Genomic DNA, 26,685 nt, shown 5'->3' with positions numbered 1-26,685 from the left:
ATCTTCCCTCAGAGATCATGTTTTCTAGACCTTTAATAATTTTTGTTGCTCTTCTCTGGACTTTTTCCCAGTTTGTCCACATCTTTCCTGAAATGTGGTGCTCAGAATTGGACACAATACTCCAGTTGAGGCCGAATCAGCGCAGAATAGAGCAGAAGAATTACTTCTTCTGTCTTGCTTACAACACTCCTGCTAATACATCCAGAATGAGTTTTGCTTTTTTTGCAATAGTGTTACATGGTTGACTCATAGTTAGCTTGTGATCCACTATGACCCCCAGATCCCTTTCCACAGTACTCCTTCCTAGGCAGTTATTTGCCATTTTGTATGTGTGCAACTGACTGTTCCTTCCTAAGTGGAATACTTTGCATTTGTCCTTATTGAATTTCATCCTATTTACTTCAGACCATTTCTCCAAATCATTCTGAATTTTAATCCCTTTCCAGCTTGACTGTGAAGCACTGATAACTACTCTCTGGGAATGGTTTTCCAACTAGTTATGCACCCACCTTACAGGCTCAATCTAAGTTGTATTTCCCTAGTTTGTTTATGAGACGGTCATGTGAGACATTGTCAAAAGCCTTAATAAAGCAGAGATCTACCGCTTCCCCCCTATCCACAAGGCTTGTTACCCTATCAAGCTGTCAGGTTGGTTTGACAAATTCATGCTGACTGTTACTTATCACTTTATTATCTTCTAGGTGTTTGCAAATTAATTAATTATTTGCTCCATTATCTTTCCGGGTAGACTGTACGTTATAAGAAGGTACTCGATACATGTATTTGCTTCTTGCAAAACTGAGCATATTCATAAGAGCAGGCACTTAACTTAGAGTTGCACTGAGCAACTTTATCTTTAGAGTTCATATGCAGCAAGCCACAGAAAACTACCAACCCTAGCAGTGACCAAACCCATCATGTCCTGTGAACACTATAGAATATAAAGGCTGCTCGCTCTTTTGGCTGATCCTTTTCTTTGGTATTGGGACCATACATTAGCATAAATGGTTTCCTATATAATGCACTGCCAAAAACCACTCAATCAGCACTTCAGGAATGTGATATTCAACAACAGTGCTCGTACTCTCCTTTTTGGCACTATCCAGTGTACATATTATTACAGAGACCACGTAGTGCTTCTATAATTAAGGTTGGATTCAGTTTTTCACTTAAAGCAAGTATTCAGCTTCTGTTTTGCATGAATACCACCATATATCTTCTCCAAATTTATGCACATAATCTGTGAGTAGAGAGTGAATTTACAGGATTTTTAACCACATTTATTTGGTTTGAGTTAGAACTAATTTAAAATGGAACCTTTATGAAAAAAATTTCTGACATGTCATCTGTTTTTAGACTCTTTTCACTAACCAATTCATAGATTTTTAAGACTACAAGGGACCATTATGATCATCTAGTCTGACCTCACACATAACACAAGGCACAGAATTTCACCCAGTAATTCCTGCATCAAACCCTAACTTCTGGTTGAGCCAGGGCAAATATTTTAGAAAAATATCCAATCTTGATTTAAAGACTTGGGTGGCTGAGAATCCACTGTCCATCTTGGTGAGTTGTTCATCTTTTTCCAATGCAAAGGTTGAGTAGGGCTGAGGTTAGGAGCATATTCCATCCACATCTGTTTTGAGCTATCATTTGAGCTATTTGGTATAAGTTTTTCTTATATTTAATTACTCTCACTGTTTAACAATTTAAACCTTCTACCTCGTCTGACACCAGATCTCGTTATGCCTTTATCAGATTAAAAAGGCCTCTATACTATCCGAAATCTTCCCTCCATGAAGGTGCTCACAGGCTGTAATCCAGTTACCTTTGAATCTGATCTTGGATAAGCAGAGTACTTAGTTTTCAGAGAAATTATGTTGTGATTAAGCAAAGTTATTAATTAATGTAGTGAATCTTTACAGGTTTCAGAGTAGCAGCCGTGTTAGTCTGTATTCGCAAAGGTGTACTTGTGGCACCTTAGAGACTAACAAATTTATTTGAGCATAATTTGCCTTTGCACAAAATGTCTGTCATTTCATAAAAATCAAGGCTGCCCCTAACAAGGATGGCCACCCTCCCCTATTGTTTCCAATGAGACTGAAGCTAGAAGATGCCCTTAGGGAGGATGGCCACAATTTTACTAAAGGCTTGGTATGTGAAAGTGAGGTTTCCCCTAATAAAGATGGGAAGCCATCTCCCATTATTTTCAATGGGGATGAAGCCATGGTGAGCTCAAAGAGAAAGCATTCCTATGCTGTATGTTTAAAACTAGACAGGAAACTAAGGAGATTCTATACAAAAACCTGGCTGAGCCAGGGGGAACAGCAGCTAGAGCTTCTGGGAGAGGGAGAGCTGTGTGTCAAGGGCAAGAAGAAACTGTGATTCAGTAAGGCTATTTGCCTCGAGTCTTATCGCTGGAATCTAAGATTTAATCTAAAATTTAAATAATACCATCTAAAACATACCCATGTTATGGTTTTATGCTGTGCAGCATTGATAACTATCCTATGTTTCCCACAGTCCCTCTGGGCAGGACTTTATGATAGCTTGTGACTTTTTAAGGTATGTTGCTATATCTGGTTAGGAAGAGAAATGGTCGAGGGTCCACAGACAGCAGACTAGTCATAGGGTGCTGGCTCCTCCTCATTTCCAATTGTTAATCAAAGACGTCACTAATACCAATTCTCCAGGTAAGCAAGTGCTGTAGTTGCCACATGTAACCTCGATTTGTGTGTTCCCAATTTATAGTTTAAAAATAAGGAATAGAACCAAACTCAGCTCCTCAAGGGTCAAGCTTCTGGGGACATTTACAGATAATTTAACTTCGTGGAGTACTGTGAATGACATAATGAGTAACAGAATTAAAGAATTTATTAAACAAAACTAGTGAAAGCAAACAGGCTTTCCAATATAATCATACACTGCATTGATACTCACATTCCAGGATGAAATGGTGTATGTAGGGGTGATTAGTCCCTGGATGAGTAGAATGGGTATATAACCCTCTCTAGTGGTACCTTGATAGTGGATGAGCATGCTAATCTAAAATTAGCATACTGCCCTTGGTATAATCATAATACCGCTTAGTTAATTAGCACTAAGCCTACCTTTTACCATATCTGTATTTCCATTACCACAATTAAATATGTTCTACTTTCTCATTGGCTATTTCACATTAAACATCTTAATGAACATCTGCATAAATATCATTCGAATAACTATCGATACAGATCCCATTCTTCCAAAATGTTCACATTTTGTCTAAAACACTTGTTAAAACCAAAACACGTGACCTGGGGTTATGTCCTAACTTTTCTCTCACTTACTTCTGAATTGTCTCACTTTACTTCACTCATGTTTTATGAGGTCTTGTTATCAAACCCAAATTTAGGTCCAAAAACCTACTCTCTACTGACATTTCATCACCTCTACAGGCTACACAGATCAGATCAGATACTATCTGATCACCGAAGGGAGGGAGAGAGCCCACAAGACATTCTCTCTAGTAAGACGTGAGTAAACACTGCTCTGAAAATTGTTTCAGGAGCCTTCCTAGACAGCAATTTGTTGTTCAATGCTTCATGATTTTCTGAATTCCTATTTCAAGCAATAACATTCTTTCAGCCTAATTGATAAATTTTTGTTGTATTAAAGAGATGGCTTGGAGCTGTCTGGCATTTGTGGTTGTATTTATTCCACCTTTGCATGTCTAATGTCCTCCTGCAGCTGGATGTTTAAGGCTTATGCTCGTCCCAGCATTCTTTGCTTTGTATTCATGTGGTTACCATGCAATGTTTGTTTTCTTTCCCAATCCTTAAACTGAGGTAAATGGCCGGGAGTAACAGATTGTGCATGTTGGGATTTTTGCCCATGGCTCTATGTGGATGGTTAACCAGCTGCCTGCTAACAAGGCCAGGTGGGTAACAATGTGTTACTAATTTGGGGCCAAATCCTGGAGCCCTTACCCAAGTAAAATTGCTGTGGACTCAGAGACTGAATATGGAGTGCAGGATTCAGCCCTGTGTTTCTTAGTGAACTGGTGTCTTCAGAATTAGTTGCTAACAGTTTGAACGCAATGTGTCAGATATGAGGTAACTCCATTGACTTCAATGGAAGTACTTTGGATTAACATCAGTGTAAAACGAGATCATAATCTGGCCTGTTCAATCCAGCACCATTTCTCACAATTGAGCAAAAGCAACTGCATATAAACTAGCTGTTGTGACCGTGTTCTAGTACCTCAACCATTGATCAAAGTGGCCTTTTCCTATGCAGATGGAAGGCCCCTCCTTGGGTAATGTGTTGATACATATGTAATCACATGTTTGTCAAATGGAAATTATAGCACTGCTCTAAAATGCCTTCAAATCCAAGGAGAATCATTGTGTGGTAATCGGACAGCCTTAAATGTATTATTCAGTGGCTGTTCCCCAAAGCAGCTTCCCCTTTGGTAGTAAAATCATTACCTTACTGTTTAAATGTTCAGGCTTTAATCTCTATTTCACAGTTCATAAAGCACCTTTATGATGCAGAGATTTTTTTTAAACAGACAGAAGATGGCTTGTTTTTCCTCCCTTGATTACATTCTACTCCCACAAGCAGTGAACCAGTGACATGTACTACTGTTTTTAATTGCACACTTCTATTAAGATGCCGGCACAGTGCGTCTCTTTGAAGCCCCAGTGTGATTTTGCTACGTGCTTGGCATCCGCACAGTCAGGTCTGAGGTTAATGTGTACACCATACAACTCATTAGCTGCATGTAACTATCAGAGCCAAAAATCAACATGATTGATCCAACAATATGTTTGGTCTTGGGACTGAGCCTCAAATGCGGTCTTATCAAAAGCAAAGGTCAGCAGCTTGGCACAAATTATGCTGCACATATTAAAAGCTTTTATTTCAAACTATTTATTAGGAAAGGTAAGAATGACAACTAATATGGGCCTCATTAAAAACTGAGAAGAGGAAACCCCTTGGAGAAGACAAGGAGGCTCCATCGTTATCAATTTGTTTTTCAGTCTTTCGCTAAAGCTTTTATTTATGTTACAGTAAAGACAGCGGAGTGCTTAAGCAGGAGGGGAGAAAAAGTAACAACACTTTGGGGGAATTAATATAACTCATTACTGCTCCAAATGAGCAGGATAACTTTGCAGCAAGAAATCAGCCTATAAGGTTGAAGAATTTGGGGAGAGAAGGGGGAATTGAGTTAAAGCTCTTCTGTCCGTGTTTCCTATCATAAAACAAATAACTAAAATAAGCAGACACTAGTACTGGTTGTGGGGAGTGCAGGATATAAGTTAACTTTTCAACTAATGGATTCCTTTCAACTGCAGTCCTTTATGAAAATTTCACACAGAACTAACCTGTTCTTGCTGCAGAAGGTCCCTGTGACCAGTATCCCACAATATATTATTTTGCATATGCCACTGCCATGTTCTCACCTTCCATTGTGACCAGGAGCATTGAAAATGTTAGCAGAACAATTAGGTTAAGAAAGAAATACTGCCACACTGTCTCCAAAGTTTTGTTGGAGTATAATTGTCTAATGGCACATTTTTGTTAGAGCTCTCATGGTATTAAGGTATTTTCCTTTTAGAAGATGCAATAACAGGGTAAAAGCCTGGAGTTAATAGCTTTAGGGGAATATTATATAAGCAGAGGTTGATGGCTAAAATTAGACTGATTTTGTAGAGTCTGCATTGAATTAATGTCTTGCCATTCTGAAAATTATAGTGCATGCAATTTTTCCCTCACCATTATATTTTTTACTCTCATATTTTCCTAAAGGTCAATCCAATCACTCCAGCAAGCAAACTTTAGTTTCTTTGCAGGGTATTTTTAAAAAAATCTGTTATTTTCCATGTCAACTCTTGTTTGGCAAAACAGACACTTTGGACCGAACGGTTTCTCCGAGAGCCAATGTAGTGCTGGGAGATGGCCTCTAGCAACTGTAGCCCCCGACCCCAGCAAAGGTGGAGGGAGGCACTATGCCTGTGAAGGACAAAGCATGCATAGTGCTTCTGGGAGCATGCTTGGCACACCCACCTGTTTACACCTACATGGCAGGTGTTGTCAGCCAGAAACAGCATCTGAGCAATATAACTGGTGTGTGCAGTGGCAGACTGGCCAGAGCCCTGATCCAATGCCCACTGAAGTTGAATGGTCAAAGTGCCATTTACATCAATGGAAGCTGGATTAGGCCCATACCCCCAACAGGTCCAGGCACACCACTTCTGGTGTTAAGGACACAGTTTTTAAAAGCAGCCTCTAATATTGCATCAATTTTTAGGTGACCATAGAAACATAATTGCCAGACAGGATCAGAACTGTGGTCCTTCTGTTTAGTTGCTATGGAGGGAACTTGCCTTCCCCCAAGATTACAGTGAACTTTGCTGCTTGCTCTGCAAGCGGTTGCAATAGGGGTTCCGTGCCTGGGGGAGGCTTTGAAGAACTTACCACCAGCTCTATTCCACTGATTCTGTCTTGGTCTCAGTGAAGGGAGCGTCCATGCAGCCTCCTTAATCATCTTGGCACGGCCCTCACCAATGCACAAGCTGGCAGCCTGGTTTCTCTGTGACCTGCTCAATTATCTCAGCATGGACACTGTCCGCATGCAAGTTGGGCGCCTGCTTTCTGTCTTGGTATGTACTTCACCCAGACACCAGCTGGGAGCTTTGCCTTTGGTGCAAGAGCTTCCCTGGTGACTGTGTGTGTGAGGAGGGTGGGGGCGGGAGGGAAGACTACTCTTTGTCCAACATTTCCAAAGTTGGGGGATTGGGATGGGGATGCTTCTCCTCAGAAAGCCAAAGCGATTTTTTTTTTTTTTTTAAAGTTTAGCAGTTTGGCTTTAAGACTTTTCTCCCTCAAATCAAGAAACAAAGACATTTTTCTACAACCCAGTGAAAACTCTGCTCCAAAGGGAGCCATTGTGTGCGCCATCTGGAGGCAGAGAATTACGGAGAGTTCTCCTGTGAGGTGGTCCTAAACCCAGGCTCAGAGTAAAGATCTGCTCTGACCCTCACTGTCACTGAGGCAGGGAACATGCCACAGTGAAGACTGTCTGACATGGAGGGACTGAGAATAGCATAAGCAAGTACACTCAGGCAAAAATAGCTCAGCAAAGCAGCAGTTGAGGGCCTTTGCTACATAAGGCAGGAGAGTCAAGTAAGCTATATAAGGCAGCAAATTGGGAGAGCCATGCTTTGATCTAGATGCATATTCGTCAGTCAACAAGCGTGCCCCATCTCTAACACACTTTAGAGAAGCAACACAGGTACTGTGGTTAACAGTTTACATCACACTTTTTTAAACTTGAGTCTGCATTATGTGATAAATTAGTGACTGTACATTTGGTAACACTTATTGATCGGAGCTCAGCAAAGGGATAGGATACTCAGATAGGAACGCTGTTGAAAACAGCTTAGTTAAAGTGGCTCTCTTTTAGTGAGGACAGGGCTTAAGCCATTTCTGAAAATTACTCTGATCTGTGCTTCATGTGGGTAAGGTACACAAGACTGGGCACCACAGACCTATCTGTGATGAGTGTGGTCCCAGGGATGAAGCACAGACCTTGCTTCAGCCAAGTGATATTACTGAACATTTATATTTCAGTAATGCCTAGAAGCATCAGTCAGGTTGCACTAGGCCAGCATTTCTCAAATGCGGCCACCCAGGGCTTTGCTTGCGGCCACAGGCTCCTCGGCAGTGATTGGGGGGAGGGGAGAATAGGGGAGCAGCGGCCCTTCCCCCGGAGCCGCCAGCAGGGGTTGGGCCCTGCCAACCTCTGCAGCCAGAAACACTGGAGGAGCAGGCAGCTGGTAAGAGTCCCCTACCTTCCTGGGCCCAGTGGAGCTCAGGCTTCAGTCCTGGGGTGGCAGGTTCTCATGGGGTGGCAGGCTCTGGTCAAGGGCCACAGGACTTCGGCCTGGACCCACTGCCTCCCCTAGCCCATCGCCTCTGGCCCCACTGCTTTCTCCAGCCCCTCATGCATTGCCCTAGCCCCCGCTGCCTCACTACCCACCTCCCCATCCAGGGCTTAATTTGTCCCCCAGCTTGCCAGGGCTTTGTAAGTTTGCTGTGAAAAGTGATATTTGTATGTTTGTTAATATCACTTTTCACTGCCTCCCAGCTAGCTAGCAAGTCTGCTGCTGTGAAAAATGATATTAACAAACATACAAACATCACTTTTCATACCAGCAGACTTACTAGCTAGCAAGTCTTTAAAAAAAACCACCACAAAAGACAAGAACATGCAAAGCATTTTACTTTTTTTTCTATTCTGTTTAGGTCCAGTAAAGAATAGAAACTACTGTACATTGTTTGTATTATTGATTTAAAAAAAACCCTTACATAAATAAATTACAATGATTTGGACATGTATATGTGCATATTTATGTTTTTCTGAAAGTTAATGAAGTATTTTAGGAAAAATTGTCAGAGAGGCCAGAGTTGTTGAGAGAACCCCTGCACTAGGCACTGTGATATGCACAGAAACCGTTAGCAGCAGTTTAATAAAGGGAGCTATATGCTACAGCTCCAGAGGATGAGAGTGAATGTGGAATTAGAAGGAACACTTCTCCTAAGATTCCTGCAGAGGCAGAGAGATACCCAGTTTCCTTCTGGCAGTTCTCTGCACCCGTTTCCACTGCTGTGCTCTCTCCAAGCGACGGGTCACAATTTCCTCTTTCAAAATAAATACTTGGTTTGTTCACAACTTTAAGTATATATTCAGAAGGCCAGACTGCCTTTTAATTTTTACTAAATGTCCCTGCAAATTCTGTGTGCATCTGCATGCATTCATACAAGAGACATATTAAAGATCATATGTCTCCTGGTCTGGAAAGTGTATAATTAAGCAAAGTATCACAAATGACATAACCCTGGAATAATGTTGCCCACCAGTGAAATGCAGCCTCCTCTGGGTCTGAAGCAACAGTACCACCAATGTGCAATATTTTAGGACAGGAATGAAGACTATTGCTGTAAATGAAGCCATAGGGAGAACTCAGAGCATACATAAGGTAATTACCTCTACTGGAATTTCACTAGGGCACTGGGACTAATTATGTAACCCTTGTGAAAAGTGCTGTTGGGGATATGTAGGGTCTGATTTTTAAACTCAGCCTGCCATTTTGCACTTGCAAGGCATTTAACTACTCACCTGTGCCCAAAACATCTATTGTGAGCCTAGATGTGCCCAGAATCAACTGCAGGAACAAATATGTCGGTGCAATTATCTTTGAGAACAAAACTCTACTTGCAAAAATGGAGGCCAACTTTAAAAATCAGGCCTTTGAATTTCTATTCCTCTTTTCCCCTCATCTCTTCCATTCACTCACCTTCCTGTCCATTTTTTAAAAATATTAATCATGCCATTCATATCCATCTTCCCCCATTATCCCTCTATTTACCCTCTGCTACTTATCACTTCACTATTTGGTTTAGCTTTTATCATCATTTAGCTAAATAAATGATAGGCACAAGCATGGTAAGGATACCATATGTGTTGCCCAAATGAAGGAGAGAGTCCTGACAGTGTGCTTAATGTCTGCTCATTCTGGAGTCAGGTTTCAGAGTAACAGCCGTGTTAGTCTGTATTCGCAAAAAGAAAAGGAGTACTTGTGGCACCTTAGCGACTAACCAATTTATTTGAGCATGAGCTTTCGTGAGCTACAGCTCACTTCATCGGATGCATACTGTGGAAACTGGAGTCAGTTTCTCTAAATATATCCATCAATCAGGTAAACGAAAAACTACCAAAATCTGATCTTCTCAACACTGCTTCATCAGTGTGGATACATCTGTTCTAGGAAGGAACGCCATTGAATCTAGGAGAGGAAATTACTCTTCATGTTACTTCAGGTTTACGTCTTTCATAAGCAGAGACTGGTCATTATCCCAGATAATGCAGTCTGTTTATGTAATTGAGCACTGTGCTGTTCTGTTTTACGAAGCAAACAACCAAGTTCTGGAGTTAATAAGCTACAAAGTCAAGCAAAATGGGGCAACAGCAGAGCTCTCCCTGTTCTTATACAAGTGTTCAAAAATAAGTGATCCAGCCAGGATTTAAAAATCAGATTCTTGTTGGGGAAATATATAGGATTTTTCCATTTTTGTGAGATAAGTAGCAGGAGTTTTATCGTTGAGGTGATAGGGAGAGTGTATAATGCTGCAATGAGGTCATTATAGATGGGGTTTGTCCACTGACCATCTTCAAGGGCGTATGACATGACCTTCCCCTTTGATAACATTTTCACCAGATGCATGGAAGAGAATAAATGGACACAAATGATAATTAAAACAAATTCAGCAATATACCCAAGTCTTCTATGACAGTGATGTGATAAAGTGCACTTTGCATGTTCTGCAAACTTTTTTGGGAAGCACTTAGATGTTATAGAGATAGGATCAATAGAAAACTCTAAAATAGACAGCATATCATTTATCCAGGCGTAAAGCATGCTGATTGGTTAGAGGAATTATGGCATATTAGAAGTCAAAGGTCACTTTGGCATAAATGAAAAACACCACAGTGCTTTCTAGTGACTAGAGCAATGAGTTGGGAATCAGGAGCCTGGATTTTATTCCTGAATGTACCACTGGTTCCTAGTGTGACCTCACTTAAGTCCCTTCACCTCTGTGTACCATCTGTAAAATGGGGCTGCTTAAAGAACTGATTAGTCAAAATGTAGGGGGGTACAACCACAATACCATATATTAACTTTCTATTCTAATGGTTTCTTAGCTTATCCTCTCTGGCATTAGATGGCTGAATAAATGAAGGTAGTTAAACCAAAGTACCTAAATAGATTATTTTAGGTTACATAAAATTGTTTTAACTACATTAAGGGTGTTTTTTTAAACACATTTTATGCTTTTTTAATATCATGGTTATTCCAAGATCTCAAAAATGGTATCATATTTTCACTGAAGCTCCCCTTTTGTTCTTTAAAATTTACCAAGTCAGTACTGAAAATCCGTGACCACAATCAAGGAGTAGAGGAACTATCAATTCTGCTGCTGCCTGCTTGTTTCACTAACCAGAGTGTAAATAAATGCAAAGCAAATGGAACATGGAAATGTTTTCATTTGAAGTCCAAAAATGGGCTCGCAGTAACTTTTGTGCCATTTGACTAAATCTTGTTTGCACAGCTTGCACGTTTCACAACCAGAGTGTTATGCTTCATTCCAAAGGATAAGAGAAAACAGGAAAACAGATAACACAGCACTCTCCAGTCCAGTACTGAAGGAGACAGCTGCGATAAAGGACATCTCACATATCTTAATTCCAGTACAGTGATATGGTTATCTGACTGCAGAGGAGTCTGAATGTTCTAGAATATATTAGCACACTTTTCATTTTGGAGATATCATACACTGAAAAATAATTCCAATTCACTTTGCCAGTTAGGTGACTTCTTCTCCTTTTCCTCGTTTGGGTATGTTCTCCTCTCACATCCAGCCACTGGATTTTGACAACAATAATCTGCCTGCTCTAGGCAGAGTTCTGTTAACATGTGCCAAATACTGGAGTCAAGATCCAGTGCGAGAATCTTCTCCTTTTTTTCGTTTCAAACATTATTAATATTATCGGGGACCTGCTAGCAACTCTTACATTTAAGTTGCCTAATGCATGCTATGACAAAGGATTCTTGAGACCTCTTCTTTGAGAAGCATTAAACACTTCTATAGTTTGCAAGAGGCTTTTGATGTTTGATGCCCCCAGGCTACAAAAATGCATTTTCTAGGTCTGCATTTATAAGTTTTGCCAGCATAGCTATGTCAATTAGAGGCGTGATTTTTTAAAGACACTGCTATGCCAGCAAAAGTCCTGGTGTAGATGCAATAAAACCAGCAGGAAAAAAAGTGTGATTGCAAAAAGTTATTTTGCTTGCCAAACCAGAATAAGCTATACTGCCAAAAGCACTGTTTTCTGGTATAACTGTATAGATATACCAGCTAAACCTTTCAGCATAGAAAAGGCTTTCCCCCCAGGAAATTCTGTTCAGCTTTTGTTGAGATACAAACTGTTAAGTCACAATTTCCTATGCGGTATAGCTCTCCACTGCAAGAGATGGATTTTGCCCCATACTCCACTATTCTGTTCTTCCCACACTGAATCAAACTACCATAAGCATCCCTTTGCTTGCATGATTGACAGGAGAATACCACTCAGGAACACAGGTAAGAGAAGGTGGCCATTGACAAACAGATGGGACCAATGTACATACACACATGCAATCCAGGCCTGTCCAATTTCCTTACCTCATCCCCTAGGATCTGATATTACTGTCATTTAATTCAGTGGCAAAACTCCCATTTACTTTAATGGAGCAGGATTGAGGTTCCAGTTCCCTTCATCTTGACGGAGCTCACTCCAGATCTTCTGAGTGAGACTGCTTAATCTGGTAGCTAAAACAATGAATTTTCTCTTGCTTGAGCTCACATCCTGCTTTCAGCGGTGGTATCTTCAGGTTTTTTGTAACTATCCACATTTCTTTACAGACTAAGCCCTTCCATACCAAACCATTTTTCCCTTCAATTCTTGCTTTATCTAAGGGTGGAATTACTGACATAAACATAGACAACATTTTAGACCAGAAGACTGTAAATATCAGCTACATACAATAAATAACACTCAGTCTCTTCATGTGCTGAGATACTTGTGCTAACTTCTAGTGGAAAGAAAATCACTGGCCACCTCCATCCAGTGCAAACCTAGCAATAGGGACACATGCAAGACTGGATTATTGCAACTAGTTCCACCAGGCTGAACCAAGAGGTCATCCAAAAGCTGCAACTATTGGCTGTATGCAAAGGCCACCACCCTAAGCAGACCTGGCTGGCATGAGTACATCACACCAGGGTCTTATCCAATCAAATTCTGGGACTTGTTCAAGTTCTTCATCTTCTTTAAAGCTCTAAATAGGCAAGAACTCCTTTACCCTAGAACCATCTCTCTCTAAGGTTCTAGCATGCTTGCTATGCCCTGCTGGAAGAGTCTATATTTTACCTTGTGGTGGTAGGGGAAATAGCATTGAGTGGAGGAATCACAATTATGGATGTGACAGATATGATAATATTCTGGATAAACCTTATGGAATTAAGTTTAAATAGTGGGGAAAACCATTGTATTGAAAATGCAAAAGGCTGTGTACTATTGTGGGATTCTACAGAATTTCTTTAAGAGGAAGGCAGGATTAACGCAATCACTGGGGCATATTAGGAACTTCAAAGACTTTTGGGGGACACTACGTGTGAAGTGGATTTCCTAGGACATAGTTGGGGATGAGGGGAATACAAATGACGCACCTCAAGTCCATCCTTTTGGAGCTACACTTTGAGCAGAGACCCACTGTCTGACTGATTACCTATTCAGTCTCTTCAAGGAGCCAAACTGCATAAATTAGTGACTGACAGAGTCATGGATTCGCAAAAAGAAAAGGAGTACTTGTGGCACACAGTATGCCAACATTTTTATGGCTGACTTAGAACAACGCTTCCTCAGCTCTCGTCCCCTAACGCCCCTACTCTACTTGCACTATATTGATGACATCTTCATCATCTGGACCCATGGAAAAGAAGCTCTTGAGGAATTCCACCATGATTTCAACAATTTCCATCCCACCATCAACCTCAGCCTGGTCCAGTCCACACAAGAGATCCACTTCCTGGACACTACAGTGCTAATAAACAATGGTCACATAAACACCACCCTATACCGGAAACCTACCGACCGCTATTCCTACCTACATGCCTCCAGCTTTCACCCTGACCACACCACACGATCCATTGTCTACAGCCAAGCTCTGCGATACAACCGCATTTGCTCCAACCCCTCAGACAGAGACAAACACCTACAAGATCTCTATCAAGCATTCTTACAACTACAAGACCCACCTGCGGAACTGAAGAAACAGATTGATAGAGCCAGAAGAGTTCCCAGAAGTCACCTACTACAGGACAGGCCTAACAAAGAAAATAACAGAACGCCACTAGCCGTCACCTTCAGCCCCCAACTAAAACCCCTCCAACGCATTATTAAGGATCTACAACCTATCCTGAAGGATGACCCAACACCCTCACAAATCTTGGGAGACAGGCCAGTCCTTGCTTACAGACAGCCCCCCAACCTGAAGCAAATACTCACCAGCAACCACATACCACACAACAGAACCACTAACCCAGGAACCTATCCTTGCAACAAAGCCCATTGCCAACGGTGCCCACATATCTATTCAGGGGACACCACCACAGGGCCTAATAACATCAGCCACACTATCAGAGGCTCGTTCACCTGCACATCCACCAATGCCATCATGTGCCAGCAATGCCCCTCTGCCATGTACATTGGTCAAACTGGACAGTCTCTACATAAAAGAATAAATGGACACAAATCAGTTGTCAACAATTACAACATTCATAAACCAGTCGGAGAACACTTCAATCTCTCTGGTCACGCGATTACAGACATGAAAGTTGCGATATTACAAATTGCGATATTGAAGAAAAACTTCAAATCCAGACTCCAGCGAGAGACTGCTGAATTGGAATTAATTTGCAAATTGGATACAATTAACTTAGGCTTGAATAGAGACTGGGAGTGGCTAAGTCATTATGCAAGGTAACCTAACCCTTGTTTTCCTACCCCCCCAACCCCTTCCTCAGACGTTCTTGTTAAACCCTGGATTTGTGCTGGAAATGGCCCACCTTGATTATCATACACATTGTAAGGAGAGTGATCACTTTACATAAGCTATTACCAGCAGGAGAGTGGGGTGGAGGGAGAAAAAACCTTTTGTAGTGATAAACACCCATTTTTTCATGATTTGTGTGTATAAAAACAAACATCTTCTGTATTTTCCACAGTATGCATCCGATGAAGTGAGCTGTAGCTCATGAAAGCTTATGCTCAAATAAATTGGTTAGTCTCTAAGGTGCCACAAGTACTCCTTTTCTTTTTGCAAATATAGACTAACACAGCTGTTACTCTGAAACCAGTCATGGATTGTTCTTGTTTGGAGGAAAGGGTGTGATGAACTTGAACCTGCAGAAAAACCCCTGGGTGGGGGTTGAAGAACTGCTCCTCCCAAAGCCCATGTTGCAGTTGGGGTGATCTCTGGTAAGCTTATTAGCATGCACATAGGTTCTTTTATTATTTTTAATATGTTTTCTCTGTCATGCTTATACCTTAAGAATAAAAGGTGCATGCTTAGAAAGAACTGTGCAATAACTTATAAACTGCGGCAATAACACTGTGAACTATCTTGAAGCAGAGATGTGAAGCAAGCCTGCTTAAGGATATTGTCTTTTGCTGGAAACAACACAGTGAAGGTAGGGAACTGTTCAGCCTGGAAATACCCCACTTAGAAGGGAGAGATACACGGGTCTCAACTCAAAAGACAACTAGGGACCCAAAAAACTTATAGTGGGTACCCTTGCTGGACAATAGAGAGGGTAGAGAGGTGCAGTTGCCCTGAAATGTAACAATGGCACAGGCTTCTTCAGAACAAACTGAGCTCAAATCTCACCAGCCGCTGAACACCTGGTAAGACACACCTGTCTAAACAAGCACTTCCCCAAATACCCATCAAGTAATGGCACCTGATGCAGAAAGAATCAAAGACAGTCCCTTTCACAGTGGTGTTGAGCCCCATCAGAATACCTGAAAATAAACAACTCATTTCAATTCTGAACATGAGCTTAAAAGCACAGCTCTCAAGGCAGGCAAAGTCAAAAGTATGGACACCTGGGGAAAAAAACAGGGGTGCAAATTTTAATGCTACTGAAAGACAATGGACACAGAGCTCTGGTACAAAATGGAGGGACAAAATGGAAATATGGCAATGACATTATTAAAAGTGTCCCTCTAGTATAATCACATCTAGTATGTGTGTAAAGGTCCCCCCAGGTAGGAATTTCTTTTATGTATTATTCTGCCACTAAAAGGCTCTCAATAAGGGGCATGAAAAAGGAGAGGGACTGTAAGGACTAACCATCACAGTACCCTCCTGCTCACTATACTTGCTAATCCCCTGGATCTGACTGATTAAAGAAAAAAATGAGAGGGTAGAAACTTACATACTGGGTAATGTATACACTTCCTTGCAAGCTGATACTTGATATTGGAGTTAATACCAGAAAAGCATAAAGAATGTCTGACTAATAAATCCTTAAGCCAATGTGGTATGTTTCAGAACCCATTCTCCCAATACAGTCAAGTGCAGGAAAAATTGGGATGGGCACCTCTGTAACCATTGTGTCTGGCTGCTTTTCTTCCAAAAAGCCTGGAGTCTGCCGTGAGTGACTTTAGTTCCTAAATGTGTCCCAAAATCCTTTGCAGCAGTGTTTCAAAAGATCAACTATATCTATTAAAGTGCACCTAAAACCCCTACTGTTCAGCACTGAGCAGAGACATGCCTTTGGAGTGGAAAATTCATGCCAGAGATGAAAGATTCAGGATTGGCTTTTTGATAAGTGGCTGCAGTGGTCCCAGAAGAATTCTGGCAGTGTGTAATTAGATGTAGCACCCTAGATGTCCACCTACTTATTTTAATATTGCCCTACCTAAGCCAGGATTTCTAATGCCTCTATTATTTACAGTAAAAGAAAGGCTGAAGTTAAAAGCTAAATTCCGTGCACGGACACGAAATACTCTAGTGCAAGTGTAGAACAACCCCAGCAATCGCATTGGCATTTCAATGGGATTACATTTTACATCCCTACAAACCACCAGAAAAATTCATCATGATTAATGTCATAGTGAATGCTAACCACAATATGAGGATTTGCTACAAATTATAAAGTGGTGTCATAAATGCTCTCAATGGTTATAGACTAAAGAGAGCTTTCCTAAAGAGAGCTCAGATTTCTTCCCACAAGGGTCCACGGAAAAGTTACAGACCTGTCACAAATGTAAGGAAAGCAGAAAAAAAAAACACTGAGATGAGTCAGGTACACATAATGTAACTAATGGGCTTCATTTGATCATGTGGGAACACCATGTTGTGTTTCCTCCCCCCATGGACAAGTGGCAATTGAAACAGAGAGGGGATTCCCTTTCATGGAAGGACAGATAGTACTGCTGCTGGCCTCCCCAAGGCACTTTAACCGGCTGGAAATAGCTTTAAGTTCTGACCAGGGCTCCACAGGAGTAATTCTGTCAGAGAGGGTGCCCAGGGTATGTGCTGAATTCAGCTCCTCGTCCAGGTACCCTGACGCCTCCCACTTTCTGGTTTCACCAACCTACTCCTGACTGGGATTGTAGGAAGCCTGCACCATGGTGCCCTCACCTTCCAGGTCAGCTTTCTGAAAACAGGGATCTGCAGCTTGCATCCCGGTGACAAAATAAAACCAAGCTGATTTACTTTATATTGTACATACCCTTTATTTCCCCTTCTAAATGGGCTCCCACAATAAAGTGGTTAGAAGATTTTTGACTTCTCACCATTACTACTGTACACAGCTGAGTGGATAGGTTGGTGTGAAAACATGTTTACTTTTCAAAGACAACACCTCTTAAAATCTATCAATGCTAATTCTTCATTTTAGCTATTCTAAAGATACAGAAATCATTACACACAGCCAAATCCTGGCCCCATTAAAGTCAATGCAAATGTTGCCATTTTGGTGCCGGTCCACAATGAACACTAACATTTGATGCAAGATTTTGAGCCACGTGAAGGGGTTCCGCTCACTGCAGGAGCACCTCCTTGTGGTTAGATCTGGGAAATAGTTCTTGCCCCATCTGGCGCCCCCTTCCATCTGCTACTCATGCCGACCTCTCTCTGTGACTCAGGGTTCTTTCTCTTCATGACTTGGCCCACTGGCCAAGGTCACTACCTAGACCCCTCCCTTCAAGGGCAAGAAAGGTCCCATCAGACAACTATCCATATGCCGTCTCAGGCAGTCTTCTGTTCCAACTCCAGGTCCTGTGCCACTTTGCCAGTGGCTGGTAAGAGAACCTGGGCTCACCTGCTACTCTGGGTTCCAGCCCGGGAGGACCTGATGACTAGTAATCTCTGTCTGTTCAGTCTCAGACCCTGTTGCTCTTTCCCCCTAGGCTCTTTCCTACCCCACCTCTCTATCTCCGGGTTTACCCCTGGAGTTTCTTTGGCTCTCCATGGCTATTTCACTCCTCTAGGTCTCTTGTAAGTCTCTCGAATCCAGGGCAGGACCCCACAGCTTACTCTCCTCCTTGTCCCTGGTCAACTCCCTTTCCCTCTAGAGAGTGACTGCAGACCTCATCCCTGCCACCTCTTCCTGCTCTCACCTCCTAGCTCTCCCAGCTCCTCCCTCAGCTGGACGTCATCTACCATTAGGCCCCCTCAGTCCCTGGTTCCCCTCAAGGTGCAGCATCTAAAGAACTGGCCCCTCCTGACCCACATTAACCTGCCCAGAGCTTGTGGAGGGTGGACACCCCATCACATGACATGAAGAAAGCAAGAGGACCGCATGTAATTATGTAAGATTATATGGTGACTGCGAGGAAGAGGCCAGACGGCAGATGCTTTTCCTTACTGAATGAGGAAACACTGGGTTCGGTTTATGAAAATATACACTCAGTAATCATTTTAATGAGAATAAGAACAAGCTGCATTTACACAGCACCTTTGATCCTGAAGGATTCGCAAATGGATTCAATCACAAGAGAAATCAATTGCCCACCAGTGCAATGCAGCCCCCACTTTCGGGTGGAACATGGAAGCTATTTTGTGCCAGTGTTACTGCATAAAACGTCAGTGTATTTTCAGAATGGGTGCTCATCTCTTCTTTATTTAAATGCTAGCACGTGTCCACAGTGTGCTCTACTGCACACCTGCTGTACTGCTAGGGAACTGTCTGCAATTTCACAACTCTCCTTTATTTTAATCCTATTATGTGGTGATGCTGATCACAAATGCTTGAAAGGCACTCTGCAATGTACTCTGGGAGCATGCAAAATATGATGCTTTAAAGTGACCTTGTAACCTGCTCATCTTTAACATGCATATTCACTTTAAGCCTATCGATAGACCACTGCAAGGTGTGTAAATGTTCTAATGCAGAACAGCTACATTCAACTAGGATTGGGAGACAATCTCCTGTTCTGAAGAATACAGGCCTAGCACATAGAGGTGTATGCCTTCAAAATGGGGCTACATACTCACAGATGATAATAAAACTTTTCATGCCCAATAAGTATTGGTGTTTTGCCTCTTCTTTGGGGAGATGATTCGGATATACAGAATAGCCAAACATATTCTGTGTTCAAAGAGCTTACAAAAAGGAGTGGGGAAAAGGGAGGCTCCCCTGTCAAGCCCAAAGCTGCGAACTGTAAATTTCAACATTAAAATTCATTAATGAGGTTCAGCAGTTCTAAGAAAGGGCCCTATTCTATTATGATGAAATTCAACCCAAAATGTTGTGTGATATATAGGCCTCAGTCTGGCTCTCTACAGGGTGAGCTTCACCTTAAAATAAACAGCAGGGTTAACCATCATGGACTTCTGCTGACTTTTCTAACCTTGGATGGAGCTGGGAAAGGTATCTGAAAATTTTTTGCATCCTTTGCCTCATTATGAGGCACTAATACATCACACGTGCTGCTGAGGAAATCGTGTGTCTTTTTAAGGACACTGTAAATCAATATCCCAGCACTGCTAGTGGAACCAGTCAGAGCACACAAGCTCTTGGAGCGTAAAGTTGATTTCTGGAGCTCTGACACTGAAATAATGTTGGATCTGTTCCTGTGCGTGCCTGGATTTTCTTCTCACTACATCAAAGGTTCTCAAACTGCGGCCCATGGACCACCAAAGGTCTTCAAAGGTGTATGCAGATTTTAACATTTGAGAGCCAAGCAGTGGGAGACAGAAAGGTTGGGATGGGAGGCAAGCCCCTAAGAGGAGCTGGTTACTAAACGGTCTGCAGAAGCAGAGATTCTGGGAACCACTGTGTTAGATAAGATACCACAGGTCAGAGCAGGCACAATCAGAGGCCTTTGTAAAAGCTAAATAAAAACAAATATCTGATTCAGCCTCTACTTCCAGACATACAGAGAGCTTTGAAATGAAAAAGAAAATATGTTCATTACCTTTTCTGCAAGCCAGCCTAGATGCCTAATCTCTCGACTTCCAGCGATCCCGGTTTTACCCAGCTGGTCTTTCACCTCTGAAATCACCCTGGGAATAAGGTCACTCACACTGGAGTGGATAGCATTGAACCAGGCCTGGGCTGTGGCTGAATCCTTACTCCTTAGAACCACAGTGTGCTTGGCATCAGGGGAATGGACTTCAAGAAGCCTAGAAAAATGGGAGGGAAAATATTACTTTTGCTCCCCAAAACTTGGGGTAACTAATTGACTAAATATACTAAGCTGTTTTACAATAAAGCAATTGAGTTAAAAGGACATCAGCAAGGTCTTAAACTAAACTTACCTTTACCATTGTTTAATTTAATAGCATTCACGTTAAGGATTTCAGCTCTGGTGAGGTTAGTAGTTGTTGCTCCTTTGAAATACTGATCCTTAAAGGTGACTTGCAGGGCTAGACCCTGTCCCATACTTGGAACTTCAGTGGGAGTTCCAAGCACGGAGTGGCGAGTTAGAAGGGACATTAATTTGTTACTTAAAACATATCTTCTTGTTTTTCAGGTCCCATGAATTTCCACCCTGTTGTGATCATTACCTCCTGCCTGATCCGATGACCCAGCAAGCATTATGCTCATGACATGATGCCCACCATAAAACCCTGATGGAGACTAGAATGTATCGATAAGGGTTAGGCAACTCCCTTCTTTTTCCAGTATTACAGAGTTTCCTGCATTGATCAATACACCTGTTATAAGCCGTACAGAACAGTGCAACAAAGAAATAAACCCCCCACCAACTGATCATATATAATGTGGCTTAAACAGAGTTCCATTGTGAGTTTGAGGTCACCATTAAGCAGAGCCAGCAGCCTGCACTGATTCAGATTTCGTGGGAAGTAAAGCAACAAATGTTCTGAATGCTCCCTTTAGACCCTGTTCACATAGAATGGGAATGTGTTAGTTATAACCATATCAAACAATGGTTCTTGCTAGCAGCGTCCTGTTATGGTTTCCCTGACTAGCATGTAGACGGGTACTTTTTCCTGAGAACCATGCCCCACAAACCATGATGTGGGTTGCCACCTGTAGTTTCAAAGTACAGTTTAACAGAGTTTTCTAGCAAAAGAGAAATATCCTCTCCACGCTGGTCATGGGAACAGTGCCAAAAACATTACTAGCAACAACTGCTTTCAATGTGGGCTGTCTCTCATACAGCTCTGCTCCCAGGGTGGACAGAGCCTTAGATATGAAGTGGTGGGGTACTGTGTGTGCGCACACATTTTTCAGTTAACTTTGTAGGCCACTTTTTATGCCCCACTATCAGAACCAAAATAAGTTAAAGCGTGGCCCAGCTGTGACAAGAGTGTGTGAAAATGGCACTGTGGGCATCCATATTTATTGTCTCTGTGACTCCATATTGTATTTGCTATTTATAATACAAATAATAAGACTTCCTCGCCTAAATTCCATCTTTGTAAATTCATTACCTGAGATCAGAGAGTCAAGCTGTATACTTCCTGGTTTGAACCTCATTGCTGTAAGCTCTTTTGTGAAAGGCCAGTCTGTTTCTATTTCTGTGTGTACAGTGCCTAGTACAGTGGAGGCCCTCTCCTTGTTTGGGGCTGCCAGGCAATAAGGTAATACTCATACATACATCATTACAAATATCCTGAAACTTGGAGCTTAGTTAACAATTCTGCTGATGTACAAGTCAGAGCAGAATCCAACTTACTTTCCCATAGCTGAGTTAGCACTATAGGGTTAACAGCAATCATTACACTTTTTTGGGGGAAGGGGGAGCGAGAAGGGGTGGGTGTGTGGTCCTGCAAGTCCCTCAATGCCAACTGGGCCCACCATACTGTAATTCATGTCAGGCCTGACACATGTTATGACAGTGTGTTGGAAGTAATGAGCGTATCTAAAAGGTGTCATGTAAGGTATATGTAAATTGGTGACATGCTGGTCTTAAAAATCATTGTATGATGTATGTGTGAGTTGTGTATAAGGAAAGCTGGAAATATGTTCTTAAAATGTGTTTGGGAGGCAGTGCATAAACCCAGCCTGCCCCAGATGAAGGAATATTGTTGTACCGGCCTGACTGGCTTTGTCACATGCAAAGGACAATGAAAATACATTTACATATAAGGTAAATATAGCCATCAAGCTAACAAGCAATCACAGAATACCACGGTTGGAAGGGACCTCAGGAGGTCATCTAGTCCAACCCCCTGCTCAAAGCAGGATGAATCCCCAATTTTTGCCCCAAATGGCCCCCTCAAGGATTGAACTCACAACCCTGGGTTTAGCAGGCCAATGCTCAAACCACTGAGCTATCCCTCAATGGAGAAGATAGTTTAGTGATCATGCCAAGGGACAGAATCTGCACCCCAGGAATCCTTCCTGGCTCTTGAGGCAAAGACAGTGGACTTTGGGAAATATAAGGGGAGCAAAAACTTAGGGGACATAGTGTACAGTACCCTCTGAAAGTTGGATCCCCTAGCGTGGAGAGCTAGAGATCGTAACTTGATATAAGAAAGAAAACTATTTAGGCAAAGATTGTAACGTGTTAAAATTAAGATTTAGTCACTAGAAACCATGTTTTGTTTTGTTTGTAACCATACCGGTCTCTTTTTCTCTTCCTTACATTGCTGGTTTTTATTTAATAAACTTATTCTAGTTTTACTATAAACCATCTCAGTGCTGTTTTATACTGAAGTAAGTGTGAGCCTTCAGCTAACCTAATCAGCTGGAGCGCACACTGTCTTTGGAGGCAGTGAACTTAATTTCTGCGAGTGTCACAGTGAGAGGGAATGGACACTGCAGAGAGACATCTCTGGGGAACTCGGGTTAACTGATCCTTACCTGCAAGGCAAGGTTTAAACTGGCAGAGTCTCGAGGAGTTTGCTGGTGAGGAAGATAGACCCGTGGGTGGGGGGGCGGGGGCAGGAGAGAATCCAATCTCCAGCAATGCACACCTCTGTCTCAGCAAGAATGAAATGCAATGGCTTACAGTTCTGAGTGGCAAGAACAGACTGTCACAGGATGTCACTGAAGTCAGCAGATCCCATTCTAAATGCCAAGATTTTAAAAAACTGGAGACTAAAGTTAGGTTCCCAAATCAGTATTTTAGGTACCTAAAAACTTTTCTTTTCAATAGTGCTGAGCACCTAGTCGCTCCTACTTTTCTCAATGAGAGTTGTTGGGAGCTCAGCACTTTTGCAAAAAAATCAAGCCACTTATTTAAAATTCCTAAATATATATATATTTCAGACCCTAACGTTATTCCTATTTTAATAATCTTGACCAAAGCATGCAGAACTGTTAAGAAAATGACACTTTTGCAAATTCACTCATCTGATCATGGATGGAAGAAAGAAAGAAAGAAAGAAGACTTTGGTTATCACTTTATCCATTCATGTCTAGTGGGTTTATAACTATTGTAAACTGTTTTCTTCTTTTAATCCAAATCTGATATCCATGTGCTATATCCGACTGAGGTTAATAGGAACAAGATCTGGCTCTACTGAGACTTAGATTTTAAATAATAATATTTAGTTCTTGTATAGTGCTTTTCATCACTAGATTTCAAAGCACTTTACAAAGTATTATTATCCCCATTTCACAGATTGGCGAAGGAACTGAGGCACAGAGAGCTGATGTGATTTGCCCAACGTCACCCAGCAGGCCGCTGACAAAACTGGGAACAGAATCCAGTGCTCTCGCCACTAGACCACACTGTCCTCCATTTTAATGATTCTTCTAAGAAGCAGCATTATGTTGGAACAAGACTTGTATAGCGCTCCTTGTAACAAAAGTTAATGTTCAGCTTGATCTTATCAAACAATGCTTTTTGCAAAAATGTTACAGTACAAAATCTTTAAAAGAACCCACAAACGTACTGTGCAAAAAACAAAACATTGTGCAAGCACTGTAATGGGAGACTGTTTTCAGTTACAATGAAATTCATGGCAAGTTTGTGTTTGGTTCTTTTTAAGTTAATTTGCAGCAATGTTTGGTTTAAAACTAAATTCCCCATGGATAAAGAACTTCCAAATGATAGTATGAATCCGTGCCATTTTGAATTAGCAGCCTGAATGATATCTGTGACTTTAATGAATAGGTATTTTAAACACACAAACATATAACTTGCTATGTTTGCCCCCCCCCCCGTGTATTTTCCTTGACTGCATCTCTTTAAAGTGTATGTCTAAAATAGCTATATTCCTTTTCCCTTCCATCAGCTGTGTCAAGATGCAAATACAACAACATATAAATCGATTCCTTCAGTTTCTTGGCAAAAGACATCAATTTAGTTCTTCATATCCTAATCATCATGAGCATTTAGAGGGTTTATCCCCAATAATTCCTTTAATTGAATCAAAATAATCAAATGCTGTTACAATTTGGCATCATGCAATACATTTAATGGAAAAATTTGCAAAGTATCATCTGTCAATGATTTTTTGATAGGGGTTATTTTTAGGAAAGGTGATTACACCCAGTTTCTTGTAAACTGCCTGTCAGACACCAAAGCTTGATGGTGATGTACTAACAACTGCAAATGGCTACATTACTCTTCACCACATGACAGGAAGATGGAACAACATATACTGTGCTTTTTAAAGTAATTTCAGAACTGAGGAAAGATGATGTGTTGACAGTGATGACAACTGAACCCTTCTATCCACAGAAATGATTCTGCATGGTAAGTAACAACGCAAGTTTAGTGCCCCACCCCCAACCCCACACCACTGCCCTTGTGGCCAGTTCACATAAGAAGATGAGAGTTTACTATCGCTACCAACTATTTACTCCTTCTGCTCCATCAGCCAGGACTCATGATTTTATGCTGGAAGTCCAGAGACAAAATCTTGCAGTTAGCCTGAATGAGGGTCATTATAAGAGCTGTGTAAATAACTGATTTTTTTTGGTTTGCTGGCAGTTCAAAAAATAAAATAAAATAAAAATGAAATAGTTGGGTTGAAGCAAAACTGATATTTTTTCTGAATTTTCAGCAAGTCAGAAAAAATTCATTTAGTTTCTGTGCATTTTTAACCCTTGTTTTTTTAAAGCAAAGAATATGAGGGGTTACATTCATAGAGGAGGGGGAGGTTTACAACCCTACACCCTCTCCAGCCACTAGGTACCTAAGCCCTTTCTCAAAAAAAAAAAAACAACCAACCAGGAGAAGGAGGTGCTCTCCCCAATAACTTTTAGCCCAGTGGTTAGGGCACTCCCGTGGGATGTGAAAGACCTAGGTTTGAAACACTGCACTGGAGCAGTGACTGGAACCCAGGTGTTCTTCTTTCCATGTGGATGCCCTACTCACCAGATTAGTGTTGTTCTCGCTCTGACCCAATGACTGTTCAAGTATTATCCAATCTATAAAAAGGGAAATAAGGACAACCTAGGGAATTACAGACCAGTCAGCTTAACTTCTGTACTCGGAAAGATAATGGAGTAAATAATTAACAAATCAATTTGCAAACATTTAGAAGAAAATAAGGTAATAAGTAACAGTCAGCAGGGATTTGTCAAGAACAAATTGTGTCAAACCAACCTGATAGCTTTCTTTGACAGGGTAACAAACCTTGTGGATAGTGGGTAAGTGGTACACGTGGTATATCTTGACATTAGTAAAGCTTTTGATACTGTCTCGCATAACCTGCTCATAAACAAACTAGGAAAATGCAACTTAGCTGGAACTACTATAAGGTGGATGCAAAACTGGCTGGAAAACCGTTCCCAGAGACTAGTCATCAGTGGTTCACAGTCATGCTACAAGGGCATAACAAGTGGGGTCCCGCAGGGACCAGTTCTGCTTACGGTTCTGTGCAGTATCTTCATCAATGAGAGTACACTTATAACACGATACCAAGCTGGGAGAGGTTGGCAAGTGCTTTGGAGGATAGGATCACAATTCAAAATGATCTGGACAAACTGGAGAAATGGTCTGAAGTAAACAGGATGAAATTCAATAAGGACAAATACAAAGTACTCCATTTAGGAAGGAACAATCAGTTGCACACATACAAAATGGGAAATGACTGCCTAGGAAGGAGAACTGTGGAAAGGGATCTGAGGGTCATAGTGGATCACAAGCTAAATATGAGTCAACAGTGTAACACTGTTGCAAAAAAAGCTAACAACATTCTGGGATGTATTAGCAGGAGTGTTGTAAGCCAGACACGAGAAGTAATTCTTCCACTCGACTCCATGCTGACTAGGCCTCAACTGGAGTATTGTGTCCAGTTCTGGGCACCACATTTCAGGAAAGATATGGACAGATTGGAGAAAGTCCAGAGAAGAGCAACAAAAATGACTGAAGGTCTAGAAAATATGACCTCTGAGGGAAGACTGAAAAATATTGGGTTTGTTTAGTCTGGAAAAGACAAGACAGAGGGGACATAACAGTTTTCAATTACATGAAAGGTTGTTACAAGGAGGAGGGAGAAAAATTGTTTTTTCTTAACCTCCGAGGATTGGACAAGAAGCAATGGGCTTAAATTGCAGCAAGGGAGGTTTAGGTTGGATATTAGGATGTCAGGGGGTGGTTAAGCACTGGAATAAACTGCCTAGGGAGGTTGTGAAATCTCCATCATTGGAGAT

At 41.6% G+C, this 26,685-nt stretch overlaps 1 protein-coding gene across 1 annotated transcript in view; it reads right to left on the bottom strand.

Annotated features, from left to right (window-relative positions):
• Window positions 1-26,685, bottom strand: part of SNTB1 (syntrophin beta 1) — a 179,735-nt gene that overhangs the window by 52,887 nt on the left and 100,163 nt on the right. The window contains exon 3 of the mRNA XM_084618237.1: window positions 20,081-20,288. Coding sequence (XP_084474363.1) covers window positions 20,081-20,288 — 208 coding nt within the window. The remainder of the gene's footprint in view (window positions 1-20,080; window positions 20,289-26,685) is intronic.

This window comes from Lepidochelys olivacea (assembly GCF_965140295.1).
Source record: "Lepidochelys olivacea isolate rLepOli2 genome assembly, chromosome: 2".
Taxonomy (NCBI): domain Eukaryota; kingdom Metazoa; phylum Chordata; order Testudines; family Cheloniidae; genus Lepidochelys; species Lepidochelys olivacea.
The sequence above is the reverse complement of the archived record's forward strand: the minus strand, read 5'-3'. Positions and strand labels throughout refer to the sequence as shown.